We start from the raw sequence: 12,586 nt of genomic DNA, 5'->3' as shown, positions 1-12,586 counted from the left end.
AGCCGCAACAATTGGAATGTCAGTCCTTTGGGGCTATGATTCTTCTACTTACTATGGGTGACTACAGAAGCTGAACTTCTAGTTAAGAAAGAATACCAACATTTTCTTATGCATTTTCCTGCCTGAGTCATCTATGTCAATTGCAGAATTAGACGACTAAGAAAAGAAGAAAGAAAACCCAGATGGCTTCATCTTTGTCATACTTAGTAGTATGTGTTTTTTTTAAAAAAGAAATACAACAATCTTGAAAATATTTGCAGCAAATAAAATGTAACAATGATTGTACATTCTCAGCTTTCTAAAATGTAGCAGCCATCTGTCCCTCTGTCAAGCAAATGGCTGTGATCACTTACCAGCTGACTGTAGTGCCAGAATTTGAGCTTTTGGGGAAAATGCTGTGAATACCATAATAGTCCCCTACACATTCTTTGAAAGCCCTTTATCACCAGAGTTTAATGCCTTGCTTTCCCTAAACTAGTCATCTCTTAAACCAATGGAAAAAGATGCAGCTGCTTTAACAAGACTGTCTTGAACTATATTCCTATTGCATGAAAATTGGTATCTGGACAACAAAGAAAGATTGTTTGTAACCTACTTAGAATTATATGTAATCTTCAGCATTGGAAAGATAAACATACAGCCTCAACTATTCAGTGGTCTACAGAGTTGAAGTTATTAGTAATTTATCAATGAACCACATATTGACATAGATTAGCTATGGAAGATTACAGTGAACGATGGCTACCATTAATTGAAATGCTTATATAGAACTTTTATGTTTGTATATGTATCCATGAGTATATGTCCTGCATATTTTTGTTTCATTTTCTTTTAGTTATCTTCTGTTTGTATAACTTCCTGCATTATTTTTTCTTTCTGTTTGTTTTTGTATTCAGTTAATTAAAGCAAAAAAAAAAAAAAAGCGCTTTCTACATGCTCTCAGGTGTTCTAAAGCATCTTCCTCAAAAGATTTATTCAGCCCTAAGTTTAGGCATGTCTTGTATATTTATGATAGATTTTCTTCTCTCTTAGTTTGGCCACAAGAAAGATCAAGAAGAACACACACATGCTCACTCTAGTATAAATCTCTCCTGCCCGTGTTGTCAATAGAAGCAATTCCCATGACATTTCTAAAATCTGTCACTTGGGGGAGTCCTAGCTTACCAGCTCTCTTACACCTTGTTAGAAGGTGGTGCCAATGACTAGATTAGAGACGGTGAAATTTCTCCTTCGTTACTCAGTGGCTGTTGCTGGGTTCTCTCCCTCCCATTCAGAGGGAGCAGAGTTCATGCTCCGGGAATGAAGTGTCATTAGGACAAATAAAACAGACGCAGGAGGGAAAAGCAAAGTGGTGAGAGTTAAAAAGAGAGAGACAGAAAGACGACACCAAGCATTTTGATTACATCAGATCTGGTGGGAGAAATAACACTAGCTCTCTGGAATAGCCAGCCTTCTGGGCATTTGTTTTGTTCATTACTTCTGGAAAAGGAGGACGAGTGTATGTATATGGATATATATCTGTGCGTGTTTATAAAACATTTCAGTTGAACTTCCGCCTTTCCGCTGCTGCTGCTGCTGCTGTGACTTTTTTCTGTCATGGTAAAAGAAAAAGGTAATTGAATCATATGTACCTTGTAGGTTGAGACTGGGAAAATAGGGGATCACCTAGGTTTGCTTTTCCATGGTGTTTTTCGTTGTTGTTTCTTAAATTTCTTACAGTTTTTGGTGGGTAGTATGATTAAAAGGTATCTTCTGGGCAATATTTTTTTGAATTAAAGGAGTTATTGCATGGGGTATGTTCACAAGGTTACTGTGAAAGTACTTAGTTAGGAATCTGTTTAGTGGAGACCTTGAGACTGGATTGAAATGCGATACAGTTTCAGTTCTGAAGCTGCATATCTTAGAAGTGTCCTATCTTGAAACTTGACTAGAAAAGCAGTTTAAGAACCTTGAACACCATATGGTTCACAGCCTAACAAAGTACATTTCGAGGATTCTTTTGCACGTTGAAGCGCTGTTGAATATGTGGTGCTATTCTGAAGCAACTGTTCTAATTTATTCACTTTTAGATTTATAGAAAAGTGCAGAGGACTCACCCATTTTAGAAAAAAACTATTGTACTTTTTCCAGAAATAATAAGCATTGGGTTGAGAATTGACTCATGACTGTTTATATAGTCTCTCTTTTTTGTTTTGTTTTATTTGTGTGTGGGTACACACCCTTTGTATAAGAAAGGTTAATTTCAGCACTGTGCTTGTACTTGACTCAAGGGAGGTCTCTAAATATCATGATGATTAAATAGGTAAGGCCTATTTCTGATGATATGGTTTTAAAATACATACTTATTTAAAAACAAAACAAAACCTCAGGAAACCAGTCTGGCAAATATATTTCTGTGGTGTAAGTAGGCATGAGAGGTTATATTCCCTATATTATAAAAATCAAAAGATTAATGTGGATATCTGTTGTAATGGTTAAAGTCGCTTTTTTAATGAGACGGGCAGTGACAAATTTGATAGATAGATAGACAGACAGACAGATAGATAAAAAATAAAGAGTTAGATTAGAACTGGGATACCCAGGGTCAAGGCTACCCTAAACCACAAAAGCTCACTGGGAGACTTTGGGCCAATCAATCTCCCTCAGGCCAAACTGCCTCAAAGGGTCTTTGCTGCAGGGAAAAATGGGAGGAGGAAGTGCTGTTTTTGCTGCTTTGAGCTCCTAAAAGAAGAGTGTGATATTATTCTAAATGAATAAAACAACAGGTATGATTTTTGAACATAACATGTAATATGAAGTAATTGTAGTAAAGTTTAATTTTTCAGTTCTGGTGCATTTAACAGATTCATACCCGGTAGAAATAAAGCGGAGAGATTTCTGCATTGAAGTTTCGTTGTGGGAAACGTTAAAGAATTCTGGTTTGTCAGGCCTGCTTTTAAAAGTACAGGAATTCTTCCAATAAAATGTTGACAACTTCAGCTCATGCTAGTTTGTGAATCTCTGAAGAAAAGTACTACTCAGTGTAGACTTTTTTTTCTCCCCTGAAATAACTGGAAATGGTTCTAAGGAAACATCTAGGTTTGGCTGTCTTGTTTTGACTGATAGTGTCAAAATAACAACTGCAGTTCTGTGCTCCTTATTTCCCACAAAACTCCCTTTGGCAGTGTTCCTCCTAAATTTCAGGCCAGAGCATTTTCCCCCAACCCTTCCTGGCCGGGAAATGGTGGCCAGGGAGTGAATGTGGAAACTGTTGTATGCAAAGCATGTGTTCTTCCTTTGAGGTATGGTATCTGAGTCTTGTTAATATCAGAAGAATAAGAGAGCAGCTGAAACATTCATCTTACTGCCAAGAATTACTGATGATTAGAAGTGGCTTTAGTATTGAATGTTCCATAGAAGCTGTTGCTTTTTCCAGCTGCAAATACCACACTTGAACCATAGACTACACCCACTGACATTCTGCCCCATGCAAAGGCTGTGCTGCTATGGAAAAAACTTAGGCATAGCCTAATGCACACAACACTAATATTGCAGATTAAAACTTCATATAGGAAGTAGCTTGTTTTCTACCTTCTTGCTTCTCTTGCCTAGGTGGAACTCCATCATCCTGAGCATTCTGGAAAAATCAATTAAGTGAATTAAATTAAAACTGCAAGTTTCATTTTAATAAGATAAATGTTAAGTGTCCTGACATAGTGAAATGGAAATCAAATAAACTGTATATACAGTGGGGCAAAAAAGTATTTCGTCAGCCACCAATTGTGCAAGTTCTCCCACTTAAAAAGATGAGAGAGGCCTGTAATTTTCATCATAGGTATACCTCAACTATGAGAGACAAAATGGGGGAAAAAATCCAGAAAATCACATTGTCTGATTTTTAAAGAATTTATTTGCAAATCATGGTGGAAAATAAGTATTTGGTCAATATCAAAAGTTCATCTCAATACTTTGTTATATATCCTTTGTTGGCAATGACAGAGGTCAAACATTTTCTGTAAGTCTTCACAAGGTTCTCACACACTGTTGCTGGTATTTTGGCCCATTCCTCCATGCAGATCTCCTCTAGAGCAGTGATGTTTTGGGGCTGTCGCTGGGCAACACAGACTTTCAACTCCCTCCAAAGGTTTTCCATGGGGTTGAGATCTGGAGACTGGCTAGGCCACTCCAGGACCTTGAAATGCTTCTTATGAAGCCACTCCTTCGTTGCCCAGGCGGGGTGTTTGGGATCATTGTCATGCTGAAAGACCCAGCCACGTTTCATCTTCAATGCCCTTGCTGATGGAAGGAGGTGTTCACTCAAAATCTCACGATACATGGCCCCATTCATTCTTTCCTTTACACGGATCAGTCGTCCTGGTCCCTTTGCAGAAAAACAGCCCCAAAGCATGATGTTTCCACCCCCATGCTTCACAGTAGGTATGGTGTTCTTTGGATGCAACTCAGCATTCTCTCTCCTCCAAACACGACGAGTTGAGTTTAGACCAAAACATTCTACTTCGGTTTCATCTGACCATATGACATTCTCCCAATCCTCTTCTGGATCATCCAAATGCTCTCTAGCAAACTTCAGATGGGCCCGGACATGTACTGGCTTAAGCAGGGGGACACATCTGGCACTGCAGGATTTGAGTCCCTGGCGGCGTAGTGTGTTACTGATGGTAGCCTTTGTTACTTTGGTCCCAGATCTCTGCAGGTCATTCACTAGGTCCCCCCGTGTGGTTCTGGGATTCTTGCTCACCGTTCTTGTGATCATTTTGACCCCATGGGGTGAGATCTTGCATGGAGCCCCAGATCGAGGGAGATTATCAGTGATCTTGTATGTCTTCCATTTTCTAATTATTGCTCCCACAGTTGATTTCTTCACACCAAGCTGCTTGCCTGTTGCAGATTCAGTCTTCCCAGCCTGGTGCAGGTCTACAATTTTGTTTCTGGTGTCCTTCAACAGCTCTTTGGTCTTGGCCATAGTGGAGTTTGGAGTGTGACTGTTTGAGGTTGTGGACAGGTGTCTTTTATACTGACAACAAGGTCAAACAGGTGCCATTACTACAGGTAACGAGTGGAGGACAGAGGAGCCTCTTAAAGAAGTAGTTACAGGTCTGTGAGAGCCAGACATCTTGCTTGTTTGTAGGTGACCAAATACTTATTTTCCACCATGCTTTGCAAATAAATTCTTTAAAAATCAGACAATGTGATTTTCTGGATTTTTTTTCTCATTTTGTCTCTCATAGTTGAGGTATACCTATGATGAAAATTACAGGCCTCTCTCATCTTTTTAAGTGGGAGAACTTGCACAATTGGTGGCTGACTAAATACTCTTTTGCCCCACTGTATGTATCTGATACCATTGTTTCATTCTCACATGCGTCTTATTGAGAGGTACATAGATGTGTCCAAATATATTTCTCTAAGCTGTCCTTTCTGTGTGTATCCAAGGACATTTTTTTTCCTTCTGTAAAAGCAGAGGCAATGAAAAACAGAATCAGATTATGTGTACTTATCCATTTCTATCTATGTTTTGAACATCTACCCATCAATTAGAATTAGAAACGTCACTAAGGAATGTAACACAGTGTGTCCATGGACATTCCAGCAAATTGGCAGTCCTTTGTTAACACCATTTCTTTAGTGGAAGTCAACAATCTGAGTTCTCTAGTTGGTGAGCAAATATTAAATAGGCATAATAACTTGAATTTGCCTTACTGAAAAAGGTAGTAGACATGTCAAGCATGTGTGCACCTTAATTCTAAAATCTGTAGCAATTTTGTTTCTTAAAAGGGCACCCATATTGTAAATGTTAGCATGATTTATAACTAGACCCTATTTCAGAATATGTTGAGGTTTATGTTTCTTGTTTCATAATGTCACCAACACTGTGGCATTTTGTAAAGAACTCTTTTTCATTTCTATGATAAATGAATTAATTGGCTTTGACTGTTATGGTAGTATCTTCCACTCGAGCTGGAATTTTGAAGAAGAACCATCATTACATAATTTCAGCAGTTGACTTCTAAGATTCAAATTCCCCAACTTGCCCAGTTTTTCTCCTTTTTCTTTGTTCATTGGCCCATACCTAATACTGCTCTATTTGCATTTGCTTCTGGCACTGTCAACATAACACACAATTTAACAATGTACTGTTAGGAGCAAATGTCTTATTTCTGAACAAGGCCTCTGGTGTTTCCCTGACTGCACAAGTTGGCACCTGTGATGTATATTAATACATATATATTTAAGCATTATGAAAATATCTATCAGTATAAAATTCAGGAAATGTCTTAATATTTTCTGGAGATGTCTGCAGCAGAGCTTGTCTTCCATCAAATAATTTCTCCACTATATACAGTACTGTGCACAAGTTTTAGGCAGGTGTGAAAAAATGCTATAAAGTAAGAATGCTTTCAAAAATATATATTGTAATTGTTTATGTTTATCAATTTACAAAATGCAAAGTGAGCAAACAGAAGAAAAACCCAAATCAAATCAATATTTGGTGTGACCACCCTTTGCCTTCAAAACAGCATCAATTATTCTGGGTACACTTGCACAGAGTTTTTGAAGGAACTCAGCAGGTAGGTTGTTCCAGACATCTTGGAGAACTAACCACAGATCTCCTGTGTATGTAGGCTGCCTCAAATCCTTCTGTCTCTTCATGTAATCCCAGACAGACTCAATGATGTTGAGATCAGGACTCTCTGGGGGGAAAACCATCACTTCCAGGACTCCTTGTTCTTCTTTACGCTGAAGATAGTTCTTAATGACATTGGCTGTATGTTTGGGGTCGTCGTCCTGCTGCAGAATAAATTTGGGCCCAATCACACGCCTCCCTGATGGTATGGCATGATGGATAAGTATCTGACTGTATTTCTCAGCATTGAGGACACCATTGATCCTGACCAAATCTCCAACTCCATTTGCAGAAATGTAGCCCCGAACATGCAAGGAACCTCCACCATGCTTCACTGTTGCCTGCAGACACTCATTCTTGTACCGCTCTGCAGCCCTTTGGTGAACAGACTGCCTCCTGCTACAGCCAAATATTTCAGCTTTTGACTCATCAGTCCCAAGCACCTACTGCCATTTTTCTGCACCCCAGTTGCTATGTTTTCATGTATAGTTGAGTCACTTAGCCTTGTTTCCACGTTGGAGGTCTGGCTTTTTGGCCGCAATTCTTCCATGAAGACCACTTCTGGCCAGACATCTCTGGACAGTAGATGGGTGTACCTGGGTCCCACTGGTGTCTCCCAGTTCTGTGCTGGCAGTGCCAGACATCTTCCGATGTCAAAGGGAAGTAAGCATGATGCATCTTTCATCTGCTGCATTAAGTTTCCTTGGCCGACCACTGCATCTACAGTCCTCAGTGTTGCCTGTTTCTTTGTGCTTCTTCGAAAGAGCTTGAATAGCACATCTTGAAACCCCAATCTGCTTTGAAATTTTTGCCTGGGAGAGCCCTTGCTGATGCAGTCTAAACTACCTTGTGTCTTGTTGCTGCACTCGGTCTTGCCATGGTGTATGACTGGGACATGAAACTGTCTTCCACAACCTCATCTTAGTAGCAGAGTTTGGCTGTTCCTCACCCAGTTTTAAGCCTCCTACACAGCTGTTTCTGTTTCAGTTAATGACTGTGTTTCAACCTACATATAAAATTGATGATCATTAGCACCTGCTTGGTATAATTGGTTACTCATATGCCTGACTCTAATCCTACAAGATCCCTGACTTTGTGCAAGTGTACAAAGTGTGCAAGTGTAAAAATTGATGCTGGTTTGAAGCCAAAGGGTAGTCACATCAAATATTGATTTGATTTAGATTTTTCTTCTGTTAGCTCACTTTGCATTTTGTAAATTGATATACATAAACAATTACAATATATATTTTTGAAAGCCTTCTTACTTTACAGCATTTTTTCACACCTGCCTAAAACTTTTGCACAGTACTGTTCAATTCTTTTGAAAAAGTATTTACTGTGAATAAAGTAGGATCATATTCATAACTAGTTCTTCCTGAATGGTAGAATAATTTAAGTGGCATAATAAATAATGAGGTAACACACTAAATTCAACTACATATTCAAAAGATATGAGAAGCTTCAGAAACATAAAGCATATGACAAAATGAACAATGTGTTGAAAATGATGAAGCACCAGAGTATTTCTTGACATCCATTTTTATTCTGGAAGGAATGAGAAGGAAACTCAGGACTGTCTGGTCTTGATGTTCTTTGTTATAAGAGCAGGGAGAGAGAGACTCTGTCAGGCTTTCAATATTCTGTTATTATACCCTGCAACAATAGAGTAGAATTCTGGTAATATGTGTTGATATATTCATTTATTTAGTTTAATATGTGTGCCCCTTTAATAAATGATTTGTACATTTGTACATGCCAGTGTGTCCCATTATATGACATCATGGAAAAAGTGCATTAAAGGTGTGCTGTGGGCTACAGTAAAGCATTCAGCAGTTGAATAATTAGAGGGGCTGCTAACAATGCCATTTGGTTTAAAATCAATTTTGGATATAATTATACAAGGTTGTTATGTGCTTTAGGGCAGTAGAAGCCAACATCTTCTGATGTAGGATCCACCTTTAGTCCAAACATACTTTTTATTTTACTTACCACATATTAGTACAGTAGTGGAATTGTGATTGCAGCTTTCTGTAGCCACTCCAGTAGGAATGCTGAGTCCGTGGTTGAAGACCAGCATTCTAAGGCTTGAGGGTAAGTGTTTATCCTCCTTTAGAATTCTCTGCAATATGCCTGGCAGATAAATTGGATGTGGGGATGATTCTCTAAAGAGAGAAGGTTTGGAAAAACAGTTCTCTACTGTAAAAGAAGAGCATCACTTTTTCTTCTCCCTGGGTCATTTTCAAGCTGCATCCTTGTATCGGGGAAAGGCTGCTTGCTGTCCGCCATTTGAAGTGCTGATCTTAGCAAATAGATACTCTAAACATGTTTGGATCATCAGCATTTTCTTATCCTGATTAGTTGCTTACAGCGCAGATAAAAGTGAATGCAGTGTTAACACTGTTGCAGGTGAAGATTAAAATCCCGCCTGTATATTCTCATTTTCTGGGTGCATAATGGCCAAGGTAGGAGCAGTCACCTCATTGTCTTTGTCACTTTGTTGTCTTCTGAGGGGAATAGTAACCCCATGCAGAAAGAGTCCAATGAGTAGGCAGTGTACAGATTGTTGTTAATTAAAAATAGATATATATTAAAATAATGTACAGAAGGAAGTGTGCTGGTTGTTGTCTTAGAAGACAAGCTTCTTAGATCATCCTTGGGAAAAAAGAAAAAAAAAAAAGTCAACTTCATTGTAGCCAGCCTAATGTGAAGTCCTTTTCTGAAAGGGCTGGCTTCCTCCAAGTGCATGTCGCACCTTCCCTTCTTCTATCTTAAACCATACAGAGCGGTTTAAACATTTTTTATTCTAATGTGGTTTTGGCTAATATTGATTGTAGGCATTCACCATAGGATGTATGTAGTTGTGTGTTTTAGCCTGCTCTTTCATTTTGTTCTATCTTGTTAAACATAGTCCAGAACTCATGATTGGAGCCATCTATAGTTATTGTAAATAAATTAAATAAAATATCTCAACATGGAAGAATGTATACCATTGTATAGGCTTACAGACATAGGTTGTGTCCTAGAAAGCTGCATGAGATGCTCAAAATCAGGTCCAGATTACGTGGAGTGACTAATGTGATGTAATGCTTAACCTAAAATCCAGGAACTGGATTTTATCACTTGAATGTCTTGTTAAAATTTGTAATGCATAAGGTCACTTGCATGAGTGATATCACAATGGTGTTATTATTTCTGGTTTCCTTTTATTGTTCAGTAGCTTCTCTGGAATTAGAATAGGTGTTCAGTAGATCTTGTGCATCAAGCATTCAATGATTGATGTATAAAGAACATTACGTCCCTTTAATTAGAATGTGCTCTAAAATAGGCAAATCCCACAAGGCACAATAGGGTTGATGCTTAGTAGAAATGGTAAGTAAATGTTTGAATGTTGGTGTAAAGTGAATAGCTATTAGAACAAGGTAGAAAACCTGCTCCCCTCCACATGTTTGAAAATATAAGTCCCATTAGCCTCGGCATATAAGGGATTATGAAAGTTGTAGTCCCAAACACAAGGATCTGGGTTATCTGTCCCTCTGTATGATTTAGACCTAGGGAAGTGCAAAACTCAACTTGAATACATTTTTATTTTTCTGATAAAAATGACTTACTGACTTCTCCTTAGGTCACTTTTCACCGTAGAGGGGGGTGAATCCTTGTCACATCCCCCCCCCCAGGAAAAATTATTTTTTTCTGTATCTGAGCCAATCTAGTGCTTTAATGTATAATGTTTACAGACTAATTTGTAAAACAAAGCAAACGGGACCAACTGCAAATGATCCATCATCATGTGTAGATAGCTGCCCCACAAAAGCATATAATTTGTAACCATCGTCTCTATCTTAAAATCAAGTCTATAAAAAGAATTAACTAAATGATGGCACAGTGTTCCCAGTTGCTGATGGACTGTTAAAAATTACCATATTTATACCCTTCCATCCCTCCACCCCCTACCCCCCCATTTGAACATGCAGTTGAGAAGGCTTTCGTGTCTGAGGTGAATGTACCAGTCTCTTTGTAGTCAAAAGCAATCTGGCTTCCCTGTTAATTTCCTCATCCTCAGAACTTGTGCTGTCTTTTCAAGGCATTGCTTTTAGAAATCAAGATAAATGAATTGAAGAATGAAGAATGTCACCAGTTATGGTCCTTATGCAGAGATTGCTTGCTTGCTATAGATGCTTTCTTTGATGTGACTTTACCTTGATGAAAGATTGATGATAGCAGCTAAGGCTTCCTAAAGTAATGTGCTAGAGGTGTTTTATCTATTGGTAGTGGTATGCACATGGTTTTGATTGCTACCAGCAAAGTATGAAAGAGTGGAGAAAGTTTTAGACCAGAGTATATAATCTGTGCCTCAGAGTCACAGGCACTCCCACTCCCACAGTCCTCGGTGACTAATCACTAGCTACATTTTCTTCCTATCCTTCTTTATTATGCCTAGATCTTGCCTAGTAAAATTTTGGAAACTTGAAAACTTGCTGCAATCATTTCGCATGTCTCCAGTTGGCCTAATCAAATTGTGGATATCAGATATTTTTGGCTCATGCAGCTGATGTTGCTTTTTGATACCATTTCAGAATGTCTCATTCACATTAGATTGTTTTCATTCCTAGCAAAGTGGAATCTGTTTCATTCAGATACAGTAAGCACAAACTGCTTACCTGGCACATTTCACTGTTTAAATTGACTCAGAGGTCAATATGACCTATGGTGCATTTGATAAGTTAGAAGAATTAAAAAAAAAAAAATCTCAGAGCTAGTTACAACAGAGGGTGAATGAGAGCCAAGGATACCAGAGCATACTCAATATCCTTGCAGACAGGTCAACGAAGACACAGTGTTAGACTGAAAGCCTCCAGCTATTGGAAAAATATATTCTATGTATATCTAAAGATTTTGATTACATACTGAAGCACTTTACGTAAAAAATAAAAAGAATTTTAAAAAAGCACATCATAGTTAAGATGTTACATGTAGAGATAGCAGTGTTTGTGGTTGATCAGAATTACTCCCCACTCCTCCTCTATTTCATATTTAATACAATCCTTTTTCCACGACGTTGGAACATTACAATTTAACCCAATAACAGCTGAAAGGTTTCTGAAGGCACATCTACATGTTTTGGGACATGTATGACCTTGGTCCTGCAGATTGTACACTTCTGGTATGAATCAAGACATGAGAACACCCTGTATATAAAGCACTGCATACACACAATATAAGGAATGGCCACACTTTACACAACCTTCCCCAAATTGGTGCCCTTTGGGGTACATTTCAACTCCATATATCATTCTGCCTAAGAGATTATAAGAGATGAAATTGAACACGTTTGTTGATATCAGATTGTTTTATAGCATTGTTTTATATCCTGTGTATAACAGAAGTGCTTTTTTGTAGACATTTTGCAGTATCTGAAGTGGCCCTGAAAGAAGCCACTGTTCAGGTGGCAACCAGTATCTGTGGATTTAGTCAGTTTCTTTTTTCATACTATTTGTTCAGGTGGGAAAGTTAAGGTTAAATTCTGAGTCTCTGAACTTTTATATTGATCACTGAGGTCAACTCTGCAAGTGAGTTAAGATGGGAAGAGGAAGAAGATGATAATGCTTTAATGGAAGATATTAATATCATGTTTTCTTTAACAGGATGATACAGAAGGAAAATAGGGTATTTGTTTATTCACATAAAGTTTTCTAGAAATGTGGCCATTTAATTTCAGTGGCCTGGCATAAACTTTCCTGTTCTTATAGCCAAGTAGTGTATTATCTACTGTTTATCCATATTTGCAGTTTTCCTGGATAAGTGAAATAATAGGACCAATCCTATCTGTAGGAAAAGTGAAGTGGCCAATTTATGAGCAGATTCTTGAGTGTCATGAAAGGACATATATTTTTTAATATGGTTTGTTATTACTGTACAGCAGTTTTATACCATTGTTGATGGGAGTTGCTTATAAGGTTGGAG

General features: G+C 38.2%; 1 protein-coding gene and 1 long non-coding RNA gene across 13 annotated transcripts in view; one reads left to right on the top strand and one right to left on the bottom strand.

Annotated features, from left to right (window-relative positions):
* Positions 1-12,586, top strand: part of ABLIM1 (actin binding LIM protein 1) — a 217,252-nt gene that overhangs the window by 82,256 nt on the left and 122,410 nt on the right. Inside the window, exon 1 of one of the 12 annotated variants that reach the window (XM_025167015.2) lies at positions 1,256-1,612. The exons of the other annotated variants lie outside the window; for them this stretch is intronic. Within the exon in view, the coding sequence (XP_025022783.2) occupies positions 1,597-1,612 (16 nt within the window). The 5' untranslated portion in view covers positions 1,256-1,596. Of the gene's footprint in view, positions 1-1,255; positions 1,613-12,586 lie in introns of those variants that run through there. 12 annotated transcript variants of the gene reach the window in all.
* The window catches only part of LOC148213591 (uncharacterized), a 47,551-nt gene continuing 42,956 nt past the window's right edge, over positions 7,992-12,586 (bottom strand). Inside the window, exon 3 of the long non-coding RNA XR_015794272.1 lies at positions 7,992-9,277. This is a non-coding gene — a long non-coding RNA (uncharacterized LOC148213591). The remainder of the gene's footprint in view (positions 9,278-12,586) is intronic.

The sequence above is a fragment of the Python bivittatus genome, unplaced genomic scaffold, assembly GCF_059951505.1.
Source record: "Python bivittatus isolate LINGU-HERP-01145 unplaced genomic scaffold, Pbiv_v1 ctg000980_np1212, whole genome shotgun sequence".
NCBI classification, from domain to species: Eukaryota; Metazoa; Chordata; class Lepidosauria; order Squamata; family Pythonidae; genus Python; species Python bivittatus.
Note: the sequence above shows the minus strand (reverse complement) of the source record. Positions and strands in the feature narration are given on the sequence as shown.